This window comes from Spea bombifrons, chromosome 1 (assembly GCF_027358695.1).
Source record: "Spea bombifrons isolate aSpeBom1 chromosome 1, aSpeBom1.2.pri, whole genome shotgun sequence".
NCBI lineage: Eukaryota > Metazoa > Chordata > Amphibia > Anura > Pelobatidae > Spea > Spea bombifrons.
In genome coordinates, this window is record NC_071087.1 from 77,282,299 (window position 1) to 77,303,535 (window position 21,237).

Genomic DNA, 21,237 nt, shown 5'->3' on the forward strand with positions numbered 1-21,237 from the left:
GATTAGCACTGGCCAGAGGAAACAGAGAGCAATCTAATGAAGTTGTGCTGGCACCGTGGCTAGCCGGAGCTTAGCTACATAGTGCTAATATTGTCAATAAGGACAATAAGTTGTCATAGCAGCCCACCCCAATCATCAGACAGAACTACTGGAACTATGGAGGTGAAAACAGGAACTGAGTGTATTGGAACAGCACAGATATTTATACACAGAATCATAATTAGATCAGTAGTATAATCAACTACAAGACAGCCCAGCGTCCCCATACAGTTCTATGGCCAGAAATGCCCATCCCACAAAGAGTCACTATTTTGTGGTGATCTCTAGGGAGCGGCATCAATCCCAGGGAACCGCTGGAGAGCTCAAGGTTCAAGGATGTTATGTTCCAAAAAGCGACTTGATCAGTCATTGAGACCCTGAGTGACAGCGTCAGAAACGTCCCTGGGAATAGTCTGTATGGAGGCCAAGCAAGAGTTCCAGATCCAACAGAAGGGTGTGGGAACAGGGAAACAGGGGGAAACCCCTGAAATTTCGGGAGTCCCCTCCAAACTTTTCTGGCAGAGGCAAGCGGACATCTTGTGCAGTGGTAGAAGAAGTCACCGCAATATCTTGTGTACTGTAGATGGCAAATTCATTATGCATGGTATGAACTTCATTTTGTAGCTCAACTACCTGATCTTTCAACACTTAAATTGTTTTGTACCTGGGCCTGCACAGTTCTTGTATTAAATGCAACCTGCTAGGCTAACTCAGAATCTGATCCATTGGTCTCCATGATGGGACATATTATTCTGTAAAGCTACAGATGTTAAGCAGGTTTGGAGACCAGTGGCTGGGTCAGCAGGATGGCTGGAACAGAACAGTAAAAGCGTAGTCAGGCAAGCTGAGGTTAGTTGGTAGGAGAAGGCAGCAAAGTCAGACAGTCCAAAATCAGCAGGCATAAGTCTGAGTAGCAGGCTTGATTAATGGGCAAACATGAACCACAAGAATCTGGCAAAGATAAAGTCACAGGAAGTGATTTATATGCAGAGAGTAGACTCCTGACCAAAAATAGCTATGGAGAATTGGCAATCACACATACTTTTGTAATTCTTCTGACATCACTATGCTAGTGTTCGAGTGTCTGTATGTGACTGTATAAATGTATAAACAATTCCTATTTTAAGTGTATAATATGCCTGAGATAGATTAGATTAGATGTAGATAGTCTTGAAATATTTCAATCTATTAATTCAGTTAGGCAATAAAGGTATCCTCTTTACCAAATTTGCTCATTTTCTTTTTATGGTGTTTTCTTGCTATAACACAAAACAACTCTATATTATGGAATATGAAGAATTGTCATGTCATGTTTCTGGAAATAATTCAGGAAATAATATGTTCATCAGTTTTGCATAGAAAGGTTACTTTCTAGGCATAACTTGAATGCTCACCTTAGTATGCAGTACACATCCTAAAGTTGTCTACTGTTTGAGGCAGCAAGGAAACAGGTCTGTCTGGTTTTATATATGGATTCTCAATATATTTTCCCATTATGCATGACTCCAGCACAAAACTCCAAAGGGTTGGTTTCCATGGTGATGGTTGCTAGCTCCAGAGATCTACCATTAATATCTAATATAGCCAAAGGAATGTTTTCCGTGAAGGAATTGAGCACTTCTTTGCAAGAAGTACTACTGGGAGTATTTCCAGAATGTGTAAACATACTTACATGATTGGTAGTGTAAAACAGGAGCCAGGACTGCATTGATCAAATTATATAGTCACAGATTTCCCCTGACTCATCAGTGCAAATACAAACTAGGTAACATTATGTTGCTTTTTCAATTTCTGGCAAAGATCAAGTGTACTATCTCTGAAAGAGGCAAACACTTGATTATCCGGCCTTAAGGCCAGGAAGGCTGGAACCCCAAGGTGCTATGGTCACCATAGGTCCATGATCACAAAAGATGTTTCACATTAGGTTACCACATGAACTTTTTTTTGGCACACTGGTAAGAGCCTCTAGAGCCAGCCAGAGATCATTTTTTTAGGATGCGGTTAGACTGGGGCATTACTTTTTGCCCTACCATTTGCACTAGTTCTTTTGTATTGCACATATGACCAATATTTTCTTTATATTGAACTATTTAATTAATACACTATATTGGTACACTGAAAAGGGCCAAATCCCTAGAATATTTGTTGTGATTTTTTTCTTCTGTGGGGGAGGTGAGCTGCCTTTTTGGACTCCTGTCTCCACTTGAAATCTTCAGTGGTGTTCTCTTTGGAGGGGGACAAAGAAGATCCAGCCCTTAAGAATGCCTTCTGGTGGAGCGGGAAAGGAAGGGGCTGCATATCCGTTCAAGAATTACAGCCACATAAGATGAAGAATTTGAGATCTAGTAATCCAATAAAGCTCTCAATGCTTTTGTCACCATTCACACTTTCCTTTGAGTTTGACTTCAAACAACTGCATCTCTGGATTCTATAAAATACAAAACAGTAAATGCATGCCAACCTTGGGCGTTGAGAGATACATGCAGCTCTAAATTTGGCAATCTGCCCTCAGACTTCTTCTGGAGCAGAGGTCCCTTTTCCTGATATTAGTTACAAAATAAAACAGACACTTTCAATTGGCCATTGTTTTCACTTTACAGATTATGTGTAAGTATGTGGTATTTCATGCAAATTATCAGTTGTGACTGTGACAGTTGTATAATTTTGTAACAGGCGAATATGACTGCACTCCACTAAGATTTACATATACCGTATGTGTGCGTTATGTTGGTGAAGGCTTGGGGTGCAAAGAACAAAGGACAGAAAGTCAATCACAATCTTGCTCTCCAATAAAATTTATTTTTTTATTTTTCTAGATCTGTGGCATTCTGGCATTTTCTAGAAAACTGGTTATATTTTCTAATTGTCATTAATTTTATTTAAAATAAAAATCTAGAAATTAGATATTACTAATAAAGGCTGGACACCTAAAATGCCAAACTTTTCTAAGAGGCAGGGGTATTAACATCATCAATTCTAGCAGAGCCAAAAGCTCATTGCACAGCATAAAAGGGGGCTAATGTTCTGCAGTTAGAACCCCTGCATTTGAGTGATGTTGGAAGCAGATTCATTTTTTGGAAGAGACTTTAGAACGCTCTCCATTGAAATATTCTTCTGATATGACATACATGCTTCCCCCCAAATCTTGTTATTTTCTGCTAACGAACTCTACGGTAGTGGTACAGTAAGATTGTCTTTCATATTTTCCCCACAGTATAGCTGTAAATTGAAACTGGGAATCAGAACACACAGTATGACATTGTACAATGGAACAACATATAAGCCACATATTCAGAGTAAATTATTTTTTGGAAAACTTTGCAACGTATATGTATTCTTATATGTTGGTCCAATATGCTGTACTATTCTACCTGTTTTTCATCCAAAGTTCAATACAAGTTTGAACAACACTGAATAAAATATCATCATGGAAAATAAAAAAATATCCCAATATTCTAATACATTCTAATTTGCTCTGTAACAGCAAACTCTTTCCTCTGCAGTTGTATATTCAATTAAGAAAATAATCCTTCTTTCACCTTCTAACACAAATATTTTCTTTAATAGTGTTATATGTTACCAATTCTGTGACCTTACACTAATCTGCTTAAATCACTTACACATGTTAAGTGATTTTTGTAACATGGAACAGTTTTTAAATAAAACTGCAATTTAGTCACCAACATCTTCACCTACATTTTATGGCATCTGTGATACAGTAGATACCACTTAACAATCTATATAATTCCAAAAATATTCTATCTTCCCAATAAATATGATATCGCTCAGTTGAAGACATGGTTAAGCTAGGGTTAAGCCATTGATAAAGACAAATATGTCCATGGGAAGACTACAACTTTTCTAAGGTGGCATCACAGAGCCCTACATTGCCCTTTGGGTGCAATAGGGGGATCTTCAGGCTGGTGGTTGTCAGGTTAAGATTGGGACTAGCTCCAAATTGTACAATTTAAACTGATCAGTAAATAAACAGGCTAACTTATATCTCTAGCTGAAGATGGAAGCCTTGAAAACCTTGAGCTAGCATTGAATCTAGCACAGGGGAAAGAAGCTGACTGTTCTTTTGCCTTTATCTTACATCCACGCTACAAAATGGGTGCATGCCCAAGCAAGCAAGCATATATATATCTTAGGCAACAGGCTTTTCTTGAACCCTAAATGCTTAAAAACATCTGGGAGCCACAGTGCTTAATAATGTGTATTCAAACAATATGACGAGGAAATTATTTTTGGACTGTTCTCATGAACATTTGGTTTAATTCCCTAAAACAATGTATAGTCTTTGTTTTCATCACACATTTATATACCCATTGGAAAATTACAGTTAAACTACAGTAAAACATTAAACTAAGCAAAGACTGTTGGGAGAGTTAAAGAAGCAAACATTCTACTACTTTAGCTATCTCAATTTTACTACTTGGAGGGAAATGATTGTTCTTTTAAATGTTTCTTATGTTTTCTTTATCAGTCAGTTTATCAGTTTCGTTTTCTTTTCTTCCATTTTTTCTAAGAACTTGGTGCCAATCTCAAGTGTCATCCACCTAGCCACTCTACTTAAATACTTGCCACCCAGTGGGGCAGTAACACTGGTATATTACATGTTACACTACTCCAGCAACGAAAGTTTTAAAAAAATACAGAGTTCTGCTTTATTCAGTATGTATATATATTATATATATATATATATATATATATATATATACATGCTTACATATATTTATGTATGTAAACACCCACACGCACGTTCACCAACCTAAAGTCCACTTACACTCAAGCCCATAATATCAAAGGGGGTCGCACACACAGACCCTCCTCAATTTTCTAACCTTTCCAAAATATATTTTGTAAAACAAAAAAAATATGGCTGCCTGCCCACTGTCTGTGGAAAACCAGGACTGCAAGAACTCTGAAAATGCATTAAAAATAAAATCAGGCAGCCAATTGATTTCTACTTTTTCAAGAAAATAAATTTCATTTTGAAAAATAATTAGCGGGTTATTTAAGAAATCTGTCTAGACTGGACCTTACCCCATGACTGCTTATACTCAGCTACCGGTATATTGCAGGTAGGGGATAATCGCGCCACTGCGCGTACACACGTGTGCGTGTTTACACAAACATTTTTTGTTAATTTTGATAGAACTTTCACTCCAGCATTTTCAAAAGAACCCGCAGGGGTTAACAAATATCCAAGGCTTTTAAGAAAAAAAGCTGACATAATCAAACCACACAGTGGCTATGGATAATTAGTGAGTCTTCACTCTACTATTCCCAATCAAGACTTCATCTTTCCACTCCCCTCTTTAGCCACTGTCTGAAGAGGTGTGGGGGGCGGTGGAAGGAGAGGTACGCCTGCGTGGCGGACTCCACGAATTGTCCGAGCTGTTAGATGGGGGAAAGGGGCGGTGAGAGCGAAGAAGGAAGAGTTCTCCCTGCTCTCTGAGCAGGGCCTGAGCGATGAGCCCTGGCAGAGCATGGAGGGAGGCATTTAAGGAGTCAATCTTAGTCTCCAAGGTTATTATCCTCTTCTCAAGGTCATCGTTACGTTCTTGTAGATCAGACATGAGGTCGTACATCACATTCTGCGTCTACATTGAAAGTAACAAACAAAGTAAGTTACTAAAAATGTACTACATATATATATATATAAAACATTCTGCTCCCAAGGTATCGGGAAAGAATATGGTAATGATATAAGTGGGGTTCATTTATGATGTGACGTCACTACCAACATTATGTGGTAAAGTTGTGATGTGACTTCCTCGCCACATTTGCACAAAAAGCCTGTTTCACTTAGACATGGATATTGTGTGTTCTGTGCTGATGGAACCAAAATCTGTTTAGGCTCCTGACCTGCAGGTCATAACTTCCATTGCCAAAGTTGCCATAAACAAAATTAGTGGTTGTTTTGTGAACACTTAATAACTGCACTGGAACCCTAAGCACCATAACATATTGTATAAGTAATGGTTACAAGTACTATATAAAGACAAATATCACAATTTCTTACATAGTGATTTAGAAACTCTTCAGCCAGGCTGAAAACATTTTGTTTATAGACAAATAGCCTCCTCTGACATGTAAAATTGTATTACCATGAAGTCCACACAAAGGTCCTGGGACACTGGCTGGCTTACTCCTCTAAGAATTACATTTCTCCCAGTACTTTTCTGTACAGAGGATGGTAAGGCAGAAGAGCTAATTGCCATTTTTAATAACAGAAATCATTGTCCATTCTTCCAGTCTGGAAGAATGTTTGCTTATTTGGTGTTTTTATATATATAAGTATTTCCAATAGAAGCTAAAGAAGTCTGTGTTGCCCTGCATTGAGCTGACCTCAATGGGAGTTTGTCTCAATAACTTAATTTAAACTACTAGGGAAGCCTGTAATCATCAATGAGGTTATGGGGTTCAATGTTGTGATGGTCAATGTTACCACTACATTGCACTCACCTTTGCTAGATCTACCAAGGTGTTGGCCTGATCATTGAGTTTTCTTTGCTCCATTTTCACACTTCGCAACCTATAGGGGAGAAGACAATGAAGCTCACATGGGAGATTGGCCTTCCTGACACCCAGTTACATGACACATGCAAAGCCACTGACTTTTTCCCTGCACCCACAAAAAAGAAAAACAAAGCAGATAAAAAAAACATTAACCCTTCCAGCACAAATATATCTGGTAGCAATAATATCTAGCACTGACAGGGTTAATAATCTGCCATTTGTGCTTATGCATCGGACCATGCAAAGTTATTTTTTTGAAATGAGTGAGCACAAAGTTAAAATCCGCATAGCACAAGTTAAGAATTGGTTATTGCAAGAGGCTTGCAAAGCCTTGAACCTCCCTTAAAGGGGAAAATACTGCAAGTACATAAGCATCTTTGCATGCATAAATATGCATTGTCTGTTGTATGTGACCATCGCTGACAACCCAGGCGTCAAAGCAGAAGTTGGTGTGAAGCTGCAACAGCCACCGCAACCCGTCCTGAAAATGAATGTGCTGCTCTATAACATGATGCAGAGTCTGCTTCTGTGTGAATGGCATGCCCAGGTCTCAAAAACATCCCTGTGAGGCTGTGAGTGTTAAAAGCCTTCGAAAGGTTCAGTTTATTGTTTTAGGTAAATTGCCACCTTGCTTCAGATTATCAGCCTATAGACTCGGAGGGCCACTGTAGGACTATCCACAGATAACACACACTTAGGCCTTTCTATCTAATGTTAATAGATCATTTGTAAAATGCCCATATGAATGCTATCCTTGGGCAGGCTACAAAAGTAATGGGGTTTCTATTAAATTATTTGTCAAGCAAAATAAATTATTAAGTAACCCTGAATCATTATACAAAGCAGCATCAGATTAGGAGAAAGGAAATTATGAACAACCAGGTTTCATCATTCTTCAGTGAATGAAAAACCACGATTTGAGAGATGGGAACCAAGATTGTACTGGGGTCAGATTTCCATGCAGGCAAGCATTGATACAGAAACCTGAAAAAAGGCAAATTTTTGGCTGGGAGGGAAAAGAAAGGGAAATAGGAACTTACTTCTGAGCCCTGTAGGGGATGAATTAGCAAAACAAAGACAAAACACAACAGTTTTTTTGTTGTCGATAACAAACAGGACATTAAGCAGCATGCTGTAACACATCTATTTCACAGTGCTGGTTGGAACAACAATACAGGGCAATATAGGGGTGGAGGAAACGTTTGGAAGGTTACCTGTGAAAATCACATGCAAAGCCCTTAATAGAGGATAATCAAACATTATAAAAGCTATTAAAAATGATTATTAGCTATTTATCGATTAAATTAGCTGGGTGAAATTAGCCAGAAGAACTTGTGGTTAACCACACATTGTAAACTAGTCATTGGAAGCTAGCTTGGTATTCAGAGCATTCCTTGAACATAAATGTATTCTTTCTCTCAAGACAAAGTGCGAGGAAGAAGATATCTATTGCTTTGATAACCCAATATACCAACATCAGTTAGCATTGGACAGCACTTCACCACCGGAGATGGAGGCGGCTCCACCACCGGAGATGGCCTTCTGTTCTGCAAATGTTATGCAGAAGGAAAAGGAGTGGAAAGAAGAGTCGGTCATAAACAAAGGCTGTAGATACAGGGAAAAAGTTTGTGTATTAGGAAAATAGTAGAAGTGGAGGGGGGAAGAAAGTAGAGCGGTGGAACATGGTTGCTAAGAAAATAAAATGATAAAGAAGGTAGGGAATGGAGATACAACTAAGGCAGATATAAAGCAAGATAAAAACAAAAAACAGTGCTTTGTGGACTTAGTGGTACCCCAAAAGCATGGATTTATGGGTCAAAAAGTGATTACTTTTTTCTCTTTGATTTTAGAGGTATAGCTCCTTGTGAGTTTTTGTTTCAAACTTGGAGCGCCTCTAAAAACCTCTCTGAGAACCTCAGGAAGCAAATATATACCTATTAAATCAAAGAGAACAAAAAAGTAACACCTTTTTGACCCAGAAATCCTTTTTTCACGGACATAAAACCTTTTTAGTTTGTTAAACGTTTAAAGCACAAGAGTATGACAGTGTGTCTGTGCAATATCGGATATTAGAGGGGGTTAATTGTGTGAAACTGCTTATGTCTGGTAATGGAAGGGGTCAATTGTCTGAGATGCTCATGCCGGGTAATGGAGGGCGTTAATTGTCTGGGACTGCTCATGTCTGGTAATAGCTTCCTAATAATCTCTTTAATGTAAAATGTATTTTATGTGTATGTGAAGGGGCGTGCATTTGTGAATCAGTGTATGTGTGTATATATATATATACCGTATTGGCTCGGATATAGGCCGCCCCCGTATATAGGCCGCACCCTAAAAGTTTGGTGCTTTTTTAAAGAAAAAGTTTTTTTCTTTAAAAAAGCACCAAAAAAAAAAAAAAAACATTCTGCCACTCTGTCTCCCCCCCCCGAGATATACAGCCACTGTCCCCCCCCCGAGATATGCTGCCACTGTCCCCCCCCGAGATATGCTGCCACTGCCCCCCCGTGATATGCTGCCACTGCCCTCCTCTGCCCCCGATATGCTGCCACTGCCCTCCTCTGCCCCCGATATGCTGCCACTGCCCTCCTCCCCCCCCCGAGATATGCTGCCACTGCCCCCCCGTGATATGCTGCCACTGCCCTCCTCTGCCCCCGATATGCTGCCACTGCCCTCCTCTGCCCCCGATATGCTGCCACTGCCCCCCCCCCCCGAGATATGCCACTCTGCCCCCCCCCGACTTACCGGAGCAGACTCCCGGGTGTCTTGCGGGGCCGGCGGGGGGCATCTACGCAATACGCGTATACAACCGGAAGTTGTATACGCGTATTGCGTAGATGTCCCCCGCCGGCGCCCCGCAAGACACCCGGGAGTCTGCTCCGGTAAGTCTTGGGGGCAGAGGCAAAACGCATCGTGTGGACGGTCACCGGCTGCGGCGATGCGGGTAAACAACCCGGAGGCTGTTTACCCGCATCGCTGCAGCCGGTGACCGTCCAGACGATGCGCTTAGACAACCTCCCGTGCCGGCACCCCTCCCCGTGGAAAGTGCTGGCAGGGGAGGCTGTCTGAGGACATCCGAGAGTAGGATGCAGGTCCCCTGCACCGCTGCGGGGGATCTGTATCCTAACCCCGCTGCCTGCCCGGCGCCCGGGACTGCATGTCCCGGGCGTCGGGCACTAGACCCCGAATATAGGCCGCACCCCCACTTTAAAGTCTTAAAGTGGGGGAAAAAAGTGCGGCCTATATTCGAGCCAATACGGTATATATATATATATGCCTGTGTGTAATCTCGTCCGCTAATCTGGGGAAGGGGGGTGACCACTTGTTCTGTAAGGGACCCTAAAACTTGTGATGGCAGCACTGGAAGGATCTCCCACACATTATAGAAGAGGTTAGAGGGACATTAGAAATCTCAAAAAAAGGTGTTATACAACACTCAGTGTCAAAACACTTCTTAGAATGTCACAACAAATACACTAAGGGTATACCTTTTTGTGCCATAGATAAGGTTAAAAAAATCATTGGAGTGAAGGCAATAGTATTAAGGAAGTGGGAAAGAAAGAAATGGAATGGCTTTATAACTTAGATACTTTACAAGGTTCACACACAGAATTTGACCTTCTCATGATTCTATATATGTTTTCATTTATATAAAACTAATACGAAATTAGTTATCAATAAATCAATTTGTATTATCATTTACAATAATATATATATATTTTAATTGTTCCTCTAACTCCTCTAAATATTTTTTATTCTATTTATAAATGTGCTACATTTTCTGCCAACACTATATGTTTGGAACATACAAATGCTTTCATGTTATAAGTGGTGCTTTATTTTGTATTTATTGATGCTTTTATTTTCATAATTTATTTATATAATTTTTTCACATTTGCTTTCTTATCCCACCTGGATCCTTGCCTGAAAATATTATAGATGCTGGATGTACCATATTTTAAATGTAAAAAGTACTATTTTTATTGAATACATTTTGTTACATATATTTATTTGTCCTGTTCTCCAAGTTTTCTGAAACCTGGGGGACAAGGAGACCATCAGTATTGATTTTGAGGAGCCTTCTTACCTTCATGCATTTGCGAGTGCGCTACCAAGCAGCAGAATTATTATACCATTACAGTATTACACTATACATTTTTCTTTTGTGCACATTTCTAGATTGTAAGCTCGTTTGAGCAGGGCCCTCCTCACCTGTTGTCTCTGTAAGTCAAACTGTTATGTTACATACTAGTTGTCTTGTCTACCCATTGTACAGCGCTACGGAATTTGATGGCGCTATATAAACAATAAATAATAATAATTTCAAACTTTTTGAGTTACCACTAAGCACACAAATCACTATTGTTTCTGTAAAAGGGGCGTCACATTGATTCACTGCTCAACTGGTGTTGGATTAAGCGACAAGTACTTCTCTACAACGTCTAAGGTATAAACCAAGGCATGGGAGATCTGTTTAAAAATCTCTGAGCCTCAGCTCCTAACCCACTTTTTCTACCAGTATCTTTCCATTTTTAGCAGTGTCCACCCCACACCACCCCAGATTCGTGTTGGTATGTTCTTGTGCATGAGATCCCAGAACACATGGATGAAAGTGCTGTATAATACAGCTGGAAGCAGGAAATACGGTAGGTCACCTGTATATTTGTGGGAAAAAAGGTTTCATAATTAAGGGAAAAAAATTGCTAGAATGTAAGACCATGTTGTTCTCTTAGAGCTAAGTGAGTCTGGTTGGCTTGTTAGGAAATTACTTTGAGCTAAGCTGACCTCTTGTCCGTGTCCTTATCTGCATTTTGAAGGACTTTCTGTACTCGGCAGGTGAGTTTTGTGCCATTCTAAGGGCTGGTGCCTGGGACTTTATTAAAATGTGCTGATTTGCACACTTCTGTCTTAAGTTTACTGGTAGGTGGGATACAACCTTAGTATGGGCATAATCTAAGGAGAAATGTGTGGACAGAGATGGGAAGAATGGGCAGTGTGGATGGGAGACAGGCAGCCCTGGCTTCTAGCCAAAGGTAAGAAAAGTAAAGGAGTGATCATTATTTGAATGAGTATGAAACTTACTCTCCAAGCCCCATGTGTATTATACACATGGGGCAGCCCTATGTTCACATATTTTTCCATTATCAAGTGTATTAACTCAATTAATTTGAGCTTTTCACATATACCGTATTTCCCCAAGTATAAGACACTGCCATGTATAAGACACACCTTAATTTTGGGGCCCGAAATTAAAAAATATATATATTTCATAAAGTTATTGTACTGGATGCCTGGGCATGATATGAGTGTGATTGATGTCAGCTGCTAGCAATTGTTAGCAATCACTCCTATCATGCTCAGGCAGCCAGTACATGCGCATCACTTTCAGCCTCCCTGTGCCCCCTACACACGGATCCATGCTATCACACACACACATATATTCATTAATTTACTCCCCCACCCTTACCTGAACTGCAGATCTTCTGGTCCCGCTCGCAGACTTCCCTGGGGGCCTCTCTTTCCCTCTGTGTTGCTCAAACAGGAACGGAGCGGAATCATGTGATGTGATGCACATTCACGTGACTCCACTGAGTTCCTGTGTCACCTCGACTGATCAAGAGACGCTGCTGAGCAACACAGAGGTAAGCACCAGGTCTCCTTTAGGCTAGGTTTCCACTTGGGTTTTTGTCCGGCGTTTTTTTCTTGATGAAAAACGCCAGGAAAACTGCCAAGAAAACTGCCGCTGCATTTACCTGCGTTTTGGCGTTTTTTCTGCAGTTTTTTCTGGCGTTTTAGCCTTTCTGTGGAAATTGCTTTTTTTGACCTTAGGCAGTTTTTCCAGCCTTTACAAGTTAGAAGTTTCACCCAGCTAAAAGGGATTAGGATAAATGGCAAGTATCTGCCCCCTCCTGATGTCATTTACTTGGTAGACCCTTTTGTCTCTTTTCTGTGGTTTGTAAGGCATGCTTTATTTCGAATGTCTGCTCCTCTGGGAAGATTGGCCCCAAATGATGGTGCAAATTGTTTGCTGTTGCTTTTGGCACGCAGGATCCGGTCGCGTATGTTTGTTTGTAATGGCATGTTTGTTCCAAATGGTGTAAAATTCACCAGTCCAGGACTTTGTTTTGTGTGAAACTGTTTGTTTTCAGCCTATTTCTCGTAGGACACACAGATACTGGGTCCATCCTCTGCATTGTAACTGTGGAAAAAACGCCATAAAAAACGCCAAGGCAATAAACCCACATGGCTTTTTCATGGCGTTTTTTCTCTCCCATAGACTTCTATTGGAGAAAAAAAGCCAAGATTTCTTGCAAAAAACGCCAGAGTGTCAACATGCTGCAGTTTTGAAAAACTGCCACAGAGCCCAAAAAAGCAGAAAAACGCCAAAGAGGACTAAAAAAACGCCAAACAGAAAAACGCCAGGTGGAAATGGCATTTTGCGATTTCCTATTGAATTACAGCTAACATCTGGCTGCATGCGTTTTTCACAAAAAAACGCCAGGTGGCGCTATTGGCGTTTTTATAGGCGTTTTTAGCTAAAAAAACCCAAGTGGAAACCTAGCCTTACGGTAAAAAAAAAAAAACTACCACCACTGTATAAGACGCACCCAGTTTTTAGACCCCAAATTTTTCTAAAATGCGTCTTATACATGTGGAAATACGGTACTTTATATAGCATGTTTTATACTGATCTTGTTTATATTTCAATTATGTTTTGAAATATTTATAGAGCAGTGTGGAGACAAATCAAACTGACAAATGGTATGCTTTAAAGAAAATCTATCTTACTAATATCAGTGTGAGCAGCAAAACTGCAAAAGAGAGAAGCCAATCAGATTAAAGTACAGATTTCTGCCTTGTTTTCTCATTTGAGACAAGTAATGAATTCTGAAGTTATCACTAAAGTTAAACATATCAACATAAAATAAAAATCATAGATGACAATAAGAAAACCATTAAGTTGCCTATTAGCTGAAGCCTGCTACTCATTAAAAAGCAAACTTAAACATAGTTGGCATGGCCTGCCTTACACCAACTCTATTAGGAAGAAAGTTGTGTGGTTCAGATATGATATCATGCTCTTTGTAACTATAATTATTTTTTCTCAAATTGAAATTACTGATACTAAGTGTTTGTTTGGTGAGGCATGTTTTTAAAGTGTCATTGACTACGGTGCCTATGTTTATGGCATTTAAAGCAAAAGACCAAGTTACTTTTTTTTCTGTTAAGCTTAACAGGGGTTTAGGAGACATTTCTGGGATTAATAGAAACCATCAAGGGACTTTCCCCATTTTCAATTGCAAACTTAAATTATAAATAAAAATTCAATAGTGTTGCGCAGAAATATTTGTGCCAATTTAAAAGGCAAAATATAAAGTGATTGTATATAATACAGACAATATATATGAAAAAGGTGTTGTGAATAATAAAGAAACAATACTTATATTTTTCGTCTCTGTGTTCTGTCTTTTTTCAATTTTTCAGTTGTGATTTTTCTCCCAGTGTTTTAACATATGTAAGAAAAAAAGAGTAACATAGTCTTATCGGACCGATAATTGTTTTCTTCGGGAAGGAGTTTTGGAAGCCCATACAATCCTTTTGGCGGGTGGAACCGTTCAATTCATGTCCAGAAAGTTAGAGCAAACTATAATGCTCTCATCTATGTGAGTGGGATACCGCACTTAAAATATCTGCTACAGATTTACTGCTTTTACGGAAAACACTATGTTACTCTTTTTTCTTACATATGTTAAAACACTGGGAGAAAAATCACAACTGAAAAATTGAAAAAAGACAGAACACAGAGACGAAAAATATAAGTATTGTTTCTTTATTATTCACATCTTTTTCATATATATTGTCTGTATTATGTACAGTCACTTTATATTTTGCCTTTTAAATTGGCACAAATATTTCTGCACAACACTATTGAATTTTTATTTGTATTTTGGTAGAAAGGGGTTATACTTAAGTGTTTGCAACACCTGCTACAATATATTTTAATTTTCACCTTATCTTATACACATACATATTTTTTGTTTAGCGCCTGAACTTTTACTTAACTAAACTTAAATTATAAGATAAGATTTTCCCTCTGTAGAGTATAACAATGTTTATGTATGCGAGTCCACCTATGTAAGAGAATAAACACACATGTATTTAAACAGAAGAAAATGCGCACAACTCATTTTTCAATGATTGCTTCACTTGTCTTTTCTTTTTTCCCCATTACCTTCTATCAGCCTCTCCCAGTACTCAACCCTTTCCCATTCCTCTGTATTTATCTTCCTTTTTACCCTCTCTCTCTCTTTCTCTCACATTCCTTCACTTCGTTCTTCTCTTTTTCCTCTCACTTCTATTCTCCTTTCCTCTCACTTACAGGTGAATCGCTTGCAGGAACTTGCGTTGATGTTTGCGTACTTTAGCATGGTCGATCTTCCTCACAAGCTTGGTGTGTTTGTAGATGAGCCACGTTTCCCTGAGCACGTTGGCAGCTGCATTTTTCACCTGCACAGAAGAAAATACAGTGAATGAGGAAGTTGTAGGGGAGCACTACAGTACCCCAACAATACCACCTATGGGTCATAATAAGACACAGGATATACAGAGGCAAGTGTGCAGCAATCAGCAGGAACATCACATGGTGTCAGTGGGCGGGACCAATGACATTAAACCTGGAGAGTTCTCAGGTATGGTGGTATGTACTAGATGATCTTAAAATGTTTGCAAATAGTATTTTATCTAGAGGGCAACTTCCAGTTTTCTGTGCAATTTACAATAGCCAGAATGTGACACAAAAATATTTTATACAAAGCCCAGCTATCTATTTCAATCATAGTATTATTTTGAGGACCACTGAGGGTCTGTACAACAGTTTTGGATCCCCTAAAACATGCCATGTTACCATGTGACCCTATTTTTCTCTGTTTTTACTCTGTTTTCCCCATCCCCTGCTACCCAAGCCACTCTGTACCCGCTTTGAAAGTTGTGTGTCCATCATAAAGTTGTGCACATGTTTTTCAGCTTTGGTAAGCTCCAATTTTCTTGCAACTACAGCAACCACCAGAGCTGTACAGCCTGCACCCTGTGAAAGCAAAGGACAGGCTCAGTGCAAAGCATGGAGCAGAAAGAGATTGAGTGACACAAGGAATGAAAGAAAAGAAAGGGGAAACACTGATAGAAGAATTAGAAGGTACACAGAAGTAAAGAAAATGCAGGCTAAAAGTAGTAATAAAGATGTCAGGAAAAATTGAAGGAAAGTCATAGTACAAAGAGTTTACATATAATGATAGTACACAACAGAGAAGAACTAGAATGTAAAAGCACACCGAATTTAGAGACAAATGTCCCTATTTGATTATGTGGTCAGTTGAGTTAACTTCACTTCACTGTCCAAACTCAACTGCAGTCATATGCTCTCTAATGCTAACATTTACATATTCTTTGGCATATGACAGCATCAGAGTTAAATTAAAGATTGCATATACCGTATTGGCTTGAATATAGGCTGCTCCCGATTATAGGCAGCACCCTTATAGTTTGGTGCTATTTTAAAGAAAAAAAAAAATATATATATAATTATTATTTGTTTTTTACATTTAATGTATGGTTGGACGCTCCCACCCTCCTTACCTAAAGTTTTGCAACGTTGATGTAGATGCAGAAGACGTGACCTCCACTTCCTGCACCAGTCTGCCTCATCTCATAGCCTTCCAGCAGAAGTGGTAGATGTAAATACAGTAAAGGCATTTAAGCAAGCATGGGATAGGCATAAGGCCAAACTAGATATAGGATAAGGGCAGGTACTAAAGGAAAGTACTCAGAGGTTGGGCAGACTGGATGGGCCCACTGGTTCTTATCTGCAGTCACTTTCTATGTTTCTATCTACATCAACGTTGGGAATAAAAAAATCAGGGCGGAACTAAAGTTTCTGCTCGTGTTGCTGGGGGACCGCATTTTCGCCGGTCCGCACTACAGAAAACACTCTGCAGTCTTCTGATCTTGTCTTCCAGACACCCTGGAGAAGGTAAGTATGCTAAACCCCGATTATAGGCCGCACTTTAAAGATTTAAATTATGGGAAAAAAGTGCGGCCTATTTTCGGGCCAATACGGTACTCATCTGTAGATCACAAAATTAAATGTGAGGCTATGATCTAGGGTATAGGTAAGTGAACATGGTTTTTTCCTCAAAAGATGCAGCCTTTGAGTCCAAAGGGTATGGACAGTGATTTTATTGTCAACCTTCATGGGACTCAAAGGGTGCTTGGATAAGTTACAACTCGCATTTGCAACTCAGATTAATGAATCCATAAATTGCGTCAACTCAAGTGAGCTACCTTTAAAATAACTATGTGAGTTGAGAGTGGATTGTTTGCAAGAACGTTGGTGGGTGGAAGTGTAGGAAGTTAAAAGATGAAGAGAACAAGACAGAGAGGACATTGAAGGCAAAAACAGAAGCTATTATAACATCAGAGACAGTGGCAGTCTTACCATGATGCCAGTTAGTAGGCAGACTCCCTTGCCACAGTATGTATTGGGCACCATGTCTCCATACCCAATGGACAGGAACGTAATTGAAATGAGCCACATGGCACCCAGAAAGTTACTGGTCACCTCCTGTTTGTCATGGTACCTGTCAGGGAAAGAAAATAAAAGATGGATAGCTAGTAAGCCTGACAAAGCAAATGGGTTATCCCTAAAAATGTATCATGTCTGGATAAATTGCACTTTAGTGCCCCAATAAAATAAATAAAGGAACCTAGCATGGCAAGTGTTAAAGGCACAATCCTGAAGGGAATTTGTGTAAAAATGTTTGGTTTTAAAAGACTATAAAGAATTTACAAATCTCAGTAAAAACCTGAAATCTCTTCTAAATAAATTACTTTTTATATGTCTAAATGAGACTTTCTGGGTAGTTAGGGTTTAAGGATGGTACTGATAGCGATGTTTCCAATTGCCCCTGTAATTAACATGAGAATAGCATATACTTTTGTATGAAACATTTGTAACATCACAAAATACATTGAAATGGGAAGGATTGTACACTATGTGGCCAAAAGTCTGTGGACATCCCTCCTAATCATTGAGTTTAGGTATTTCAGCCACACCCATTGCTAACAGGTGTCTCAAATCAAGCACATGGGAATGTCATTTAAAGAGACAAACATTCACAGTAAAATGAGTCATACTAAAGAGTAAACTTGTTCATTTGGATTAGTATGAATTGCAAATTAACAGAATTTTGGCGAATTCAATGATGAATGAAGCCACGACAATTAAACCTGACCCCTCACGAATCAATCTCAGAATATTCAGCCGAAATCTGTAGGCCCTCACACTCCGCATCTTCTTGTTCTTCTATCTTTTATCTTCTCGCTTTGTCCGTATCTCTGTGGTCAAAACCTGGTGCGAACATCGGCCAAAATGACAGGCGCTTCCAGGGACATCCTCTCCCCAGATCCTCCAATCGGGGGAAGAATGTCATCAAAAGCGCCGCCATTTTGCCCTAAGGTGGACTTGTTGCTAACTTACTCTCCCCCAATTGGAGGATCGAGAGAGAGAATGTCAGCGAAAACACCACCATTTAGGGCATAATGGCGGCACTTTCGGTGACGTTTTCTCCGCCAATTGAAGGATCGGCGGAGAGGACCTCACTGGAAGTTTGGGCCAGGTTATGTGTGTGGAGATGACGACAAAGATAGATGATAAAGGAAAGAAGATTAGAGACAGAGGGAAAAATATGAAAAACAAGGTGATACTGAAGCAAAAGTGGTTAGCAAAGAAGGTAGGAAAACATTTAGAGAGAGTGATACAAAGAGAATGAAAAAGAATGAAGCTGAGTGAGAGAGATTAAATAAGAGTGAATGTGGGAACTGGCAAAATAATTTTGTTTCCAAATTAAAAATGCCCCCCGATTTTCGTCTGAAAACGAATGGACCAAAAACAACAGCTCAGCCACAAAGTGGTAGACTACGCACAGTCAAAGAATGGGGTAACGCCTGTCCTCTGGAAGCAACAGCAGTACAAGCACTTTTCATTGGGAGCTTTATGAAAATGGCAAAGCAGCTGCCAAAGATCACTCTCTGCAATGCCAAGCACAGGCTGGAGTCTTGTAACGCATACCACCATAGAGCTGTGGAAACGTGTGCTCGGGAGTGATGAACCATGCTTCATTATCTGGCAGTCTGATGGACGAAATCGGCTCTTGCCAGATGCCAGGAGAATCCTACCTACCAGAATGCATAGGGCCAACTGTAAAGTTTGGTGGAGGAAGGATGGTAGCCTGGGTGGTTCTTCAGGGTTTGGGCTAGGTCCCTTAGTTCCAGTGAAAGGTAATGTTAATGCTTCAGCATTCAAAGACATTTTAGATTGTATGTCTCCATCTTTGTGGCACAAGTTTTTGGAAAACCATGTCCTGTTCCAGCATGACTGTGCCCCTGCGCACAAAACAAGTCCATAAAGACACAGATTGACAAGTTTGGTGTGGAGCACCTTGAGTGGCCTCCACAGAGCCCTGACCTTAAGCCCACTGAACATGTTTGGGATGAACTGAAATGCTCAATGTGAGGCAGGCTTTCTCATTCAACATCAATGCCTGATTTCACAAATGCTCTTTTGGACCACAAATCCTCACGGACACAAGCTGTTATAGCCTCAAAGGGGAGTGGCATAGGGACTACTCCATATTAATGCCAATGGGCTGTCTAACAAGCTCCTATTGGGGTGATGGTCAGATGTCCACATACTTTTGGCCTAAAATTAGTACAATTTTCACAGACTTTAGACCAAGCGCAGACTAAGAAGAGGGACTTACCCTTAAACATATCAGTGTTCATGCACATTTATTTTAAGATACATCTGTCCAAACATGTAGCGTCCATTAACATAATTCTAATAAAAACCGTCTCTCTGCGGTTGGCTCACGTTGACATAAGTTGATGTATAAAAAGGTATCTATCATCAACATATCTTTCTTGTGTGAACTTTAACTGTTTAAAAATGCCGAATTGTGCACTTGTAAATACACATACATTCAGCATTTTCAGATTATATTGATGGTGCCATCAACCTGAAAGGGGTAGGGCCAAGTGAAACTGCACTTTTTTAACATAATAAATATAGAATGCAGAGGTGAAAGGTGAACTACTTGATGTTACATAAAGAAGCCTTCTTGTAAAAAAAAATGACTGCTCCCTTATGTAGGCAAGAGACAAATGGATATTGCAGAGAAGAAAGGGCTTAAAGAAAAGAGAAAAGGGAAATAAATAAAGAGGTTGGCACAGGAGGGAGAAATGCAAATGTCGAGGTTTGGTTGACAGAGTAGGGGATGGAAGAAAGAGCCAATGGTTGTAACATCAGTCTAATGTCCAGATTTGCCCTGGATTTTCACATTATCAGCACTATTTACTTTAGTAAACATTGTAAAACTATAGCAAATCTGGTATTGTATGACATGTAAAAAAGAAAGGAAAATGACTTCAGTTTTTGCAATACTACCCAGACCTTTTCTCCATAAATGTCGATTTATTTGTGTTAATCGTTACCAATTATGCTGCAACATAGCATAAATATTTTTTGAAAACTGAGCTATTATAATTGCAAACTCCTCCACATGATTATGGGAATCAATTTCCCAGACAGTAAAAAACAAAAATAGCAAGATGATGAATTGTGCTTGTATATGTATACACAATGTTGATGATAGACCTTATTTTAAACATATAATTGTCAGAAGTATGTTTTAGCCATTGCAGGCATTCACATATAACAATGTTGTTTGGATACTTTTCATTGAAGGAGGGATTGATCTTCAAAAGTGCCACAATTATTACTACATACAGTACTGGTCCCAGTAAGGATTGGCCTTTAATCATGCCATTCAGTGGAATTTGACATCTTAAACAACCAACATGCCCTTTACAGAGCGCATTGCATCTTGCTTTTAAATCGGTAAGAATCAGCCTTTAAGTGTGACCATGCTGTCTGCATGCTTTATACTGAGCTCTGAAGCCTCTCTGGCATGAAGAGGTTAATGTCTGACTAGCTCAATGCAGTAGGAGCTTCACCAAACCCTCACATGCATGCCGCAGGCACATAGCATGTAACAGGGCATGCTAAGGCATATGGATGGCAGTCTATGGCATGCTGCAACCATCCAGGAACTTTCTTCCTGGTAAAAGTTCCTTCTTCCCTTCTGAATGGAGAATAGGAAATGTCTATGTGGCATTTACAGACTAATCTTTTCATTGTGATTTTAAATCCCATTTTATTTCTTTGAAATTGGAGCCTTATGAAGTTTGCCATTCCATAATGGCTGCATGTTGCCGGGGTCTGCATATCAAGGCAAAAATGATGGGCTAAGGGTAAAATTAAAAAAAAAGTTAAAATATGTTAAAAGAAAAAATACCTCCCACCATGGTAGGAACTGAACCTTTGCTCCATATAATAAAATTACCGTATATTCCGGCGTATAAAACGACCGGGCGTATAAGACGACCCCCAACTTTTAAGAAGATTTTCTGGGGTTAAAAAGTCGTCTTATACACCGGTATATACGGTATGTGATTTGTCCTGATGGGCCTCTCTACTTTTCTCTAAATCTAGAGCGGTTTAATGGCATCCCTATCTAAAACTTGATTTATAGATATACTGAGGATTATGCATAAAAAGTGATT

The 21,237-nt window shown here is 39.6% G+C and overlaps 1 protein-coding gene across 2 annotated transcripts in view; it reads right to left on the reverse strand.

Annotated features, from left to right (window-relative positions):
- Positions 1–4,288: 4,288 nt before the first annotated feature.
- Positions 4,289–21,237, reverse strand: part of KCNN1 (potassium calcium-activated channel subfamily N member 1) — a 54,131-nt gene continuing 37,182 nt past the window's right edge. For both annotated transcript variants that reach the window (XM_053464383.1, XM_053464377.1), the window contains 5 exons: positions 17,054–17,195; positions 15,536–15,646; positions 14,942–15,069; positions 6,511–6,580; positions 4,289–5,645 (listed from right to left, as the gene is read on the reverse strand). In XM_053464383.1, coding sequence (XP_053320358.1) covers positions 5,361–5,645; positions 6,511–6,580; positions 14,942–15,069; positions 15,536–15,646; positions 17,054–17,195 — 736 coding nt within the window. In that variant the 3' untranslated portion in view covers positions 4,289–5,360. The remainder of the gene's footprint in view (positions 5,646–6,510; positions 6,581–14,941; positions 15,070–15,535; positions 15,647–17,053; positions 17,196–21,237) is intronic.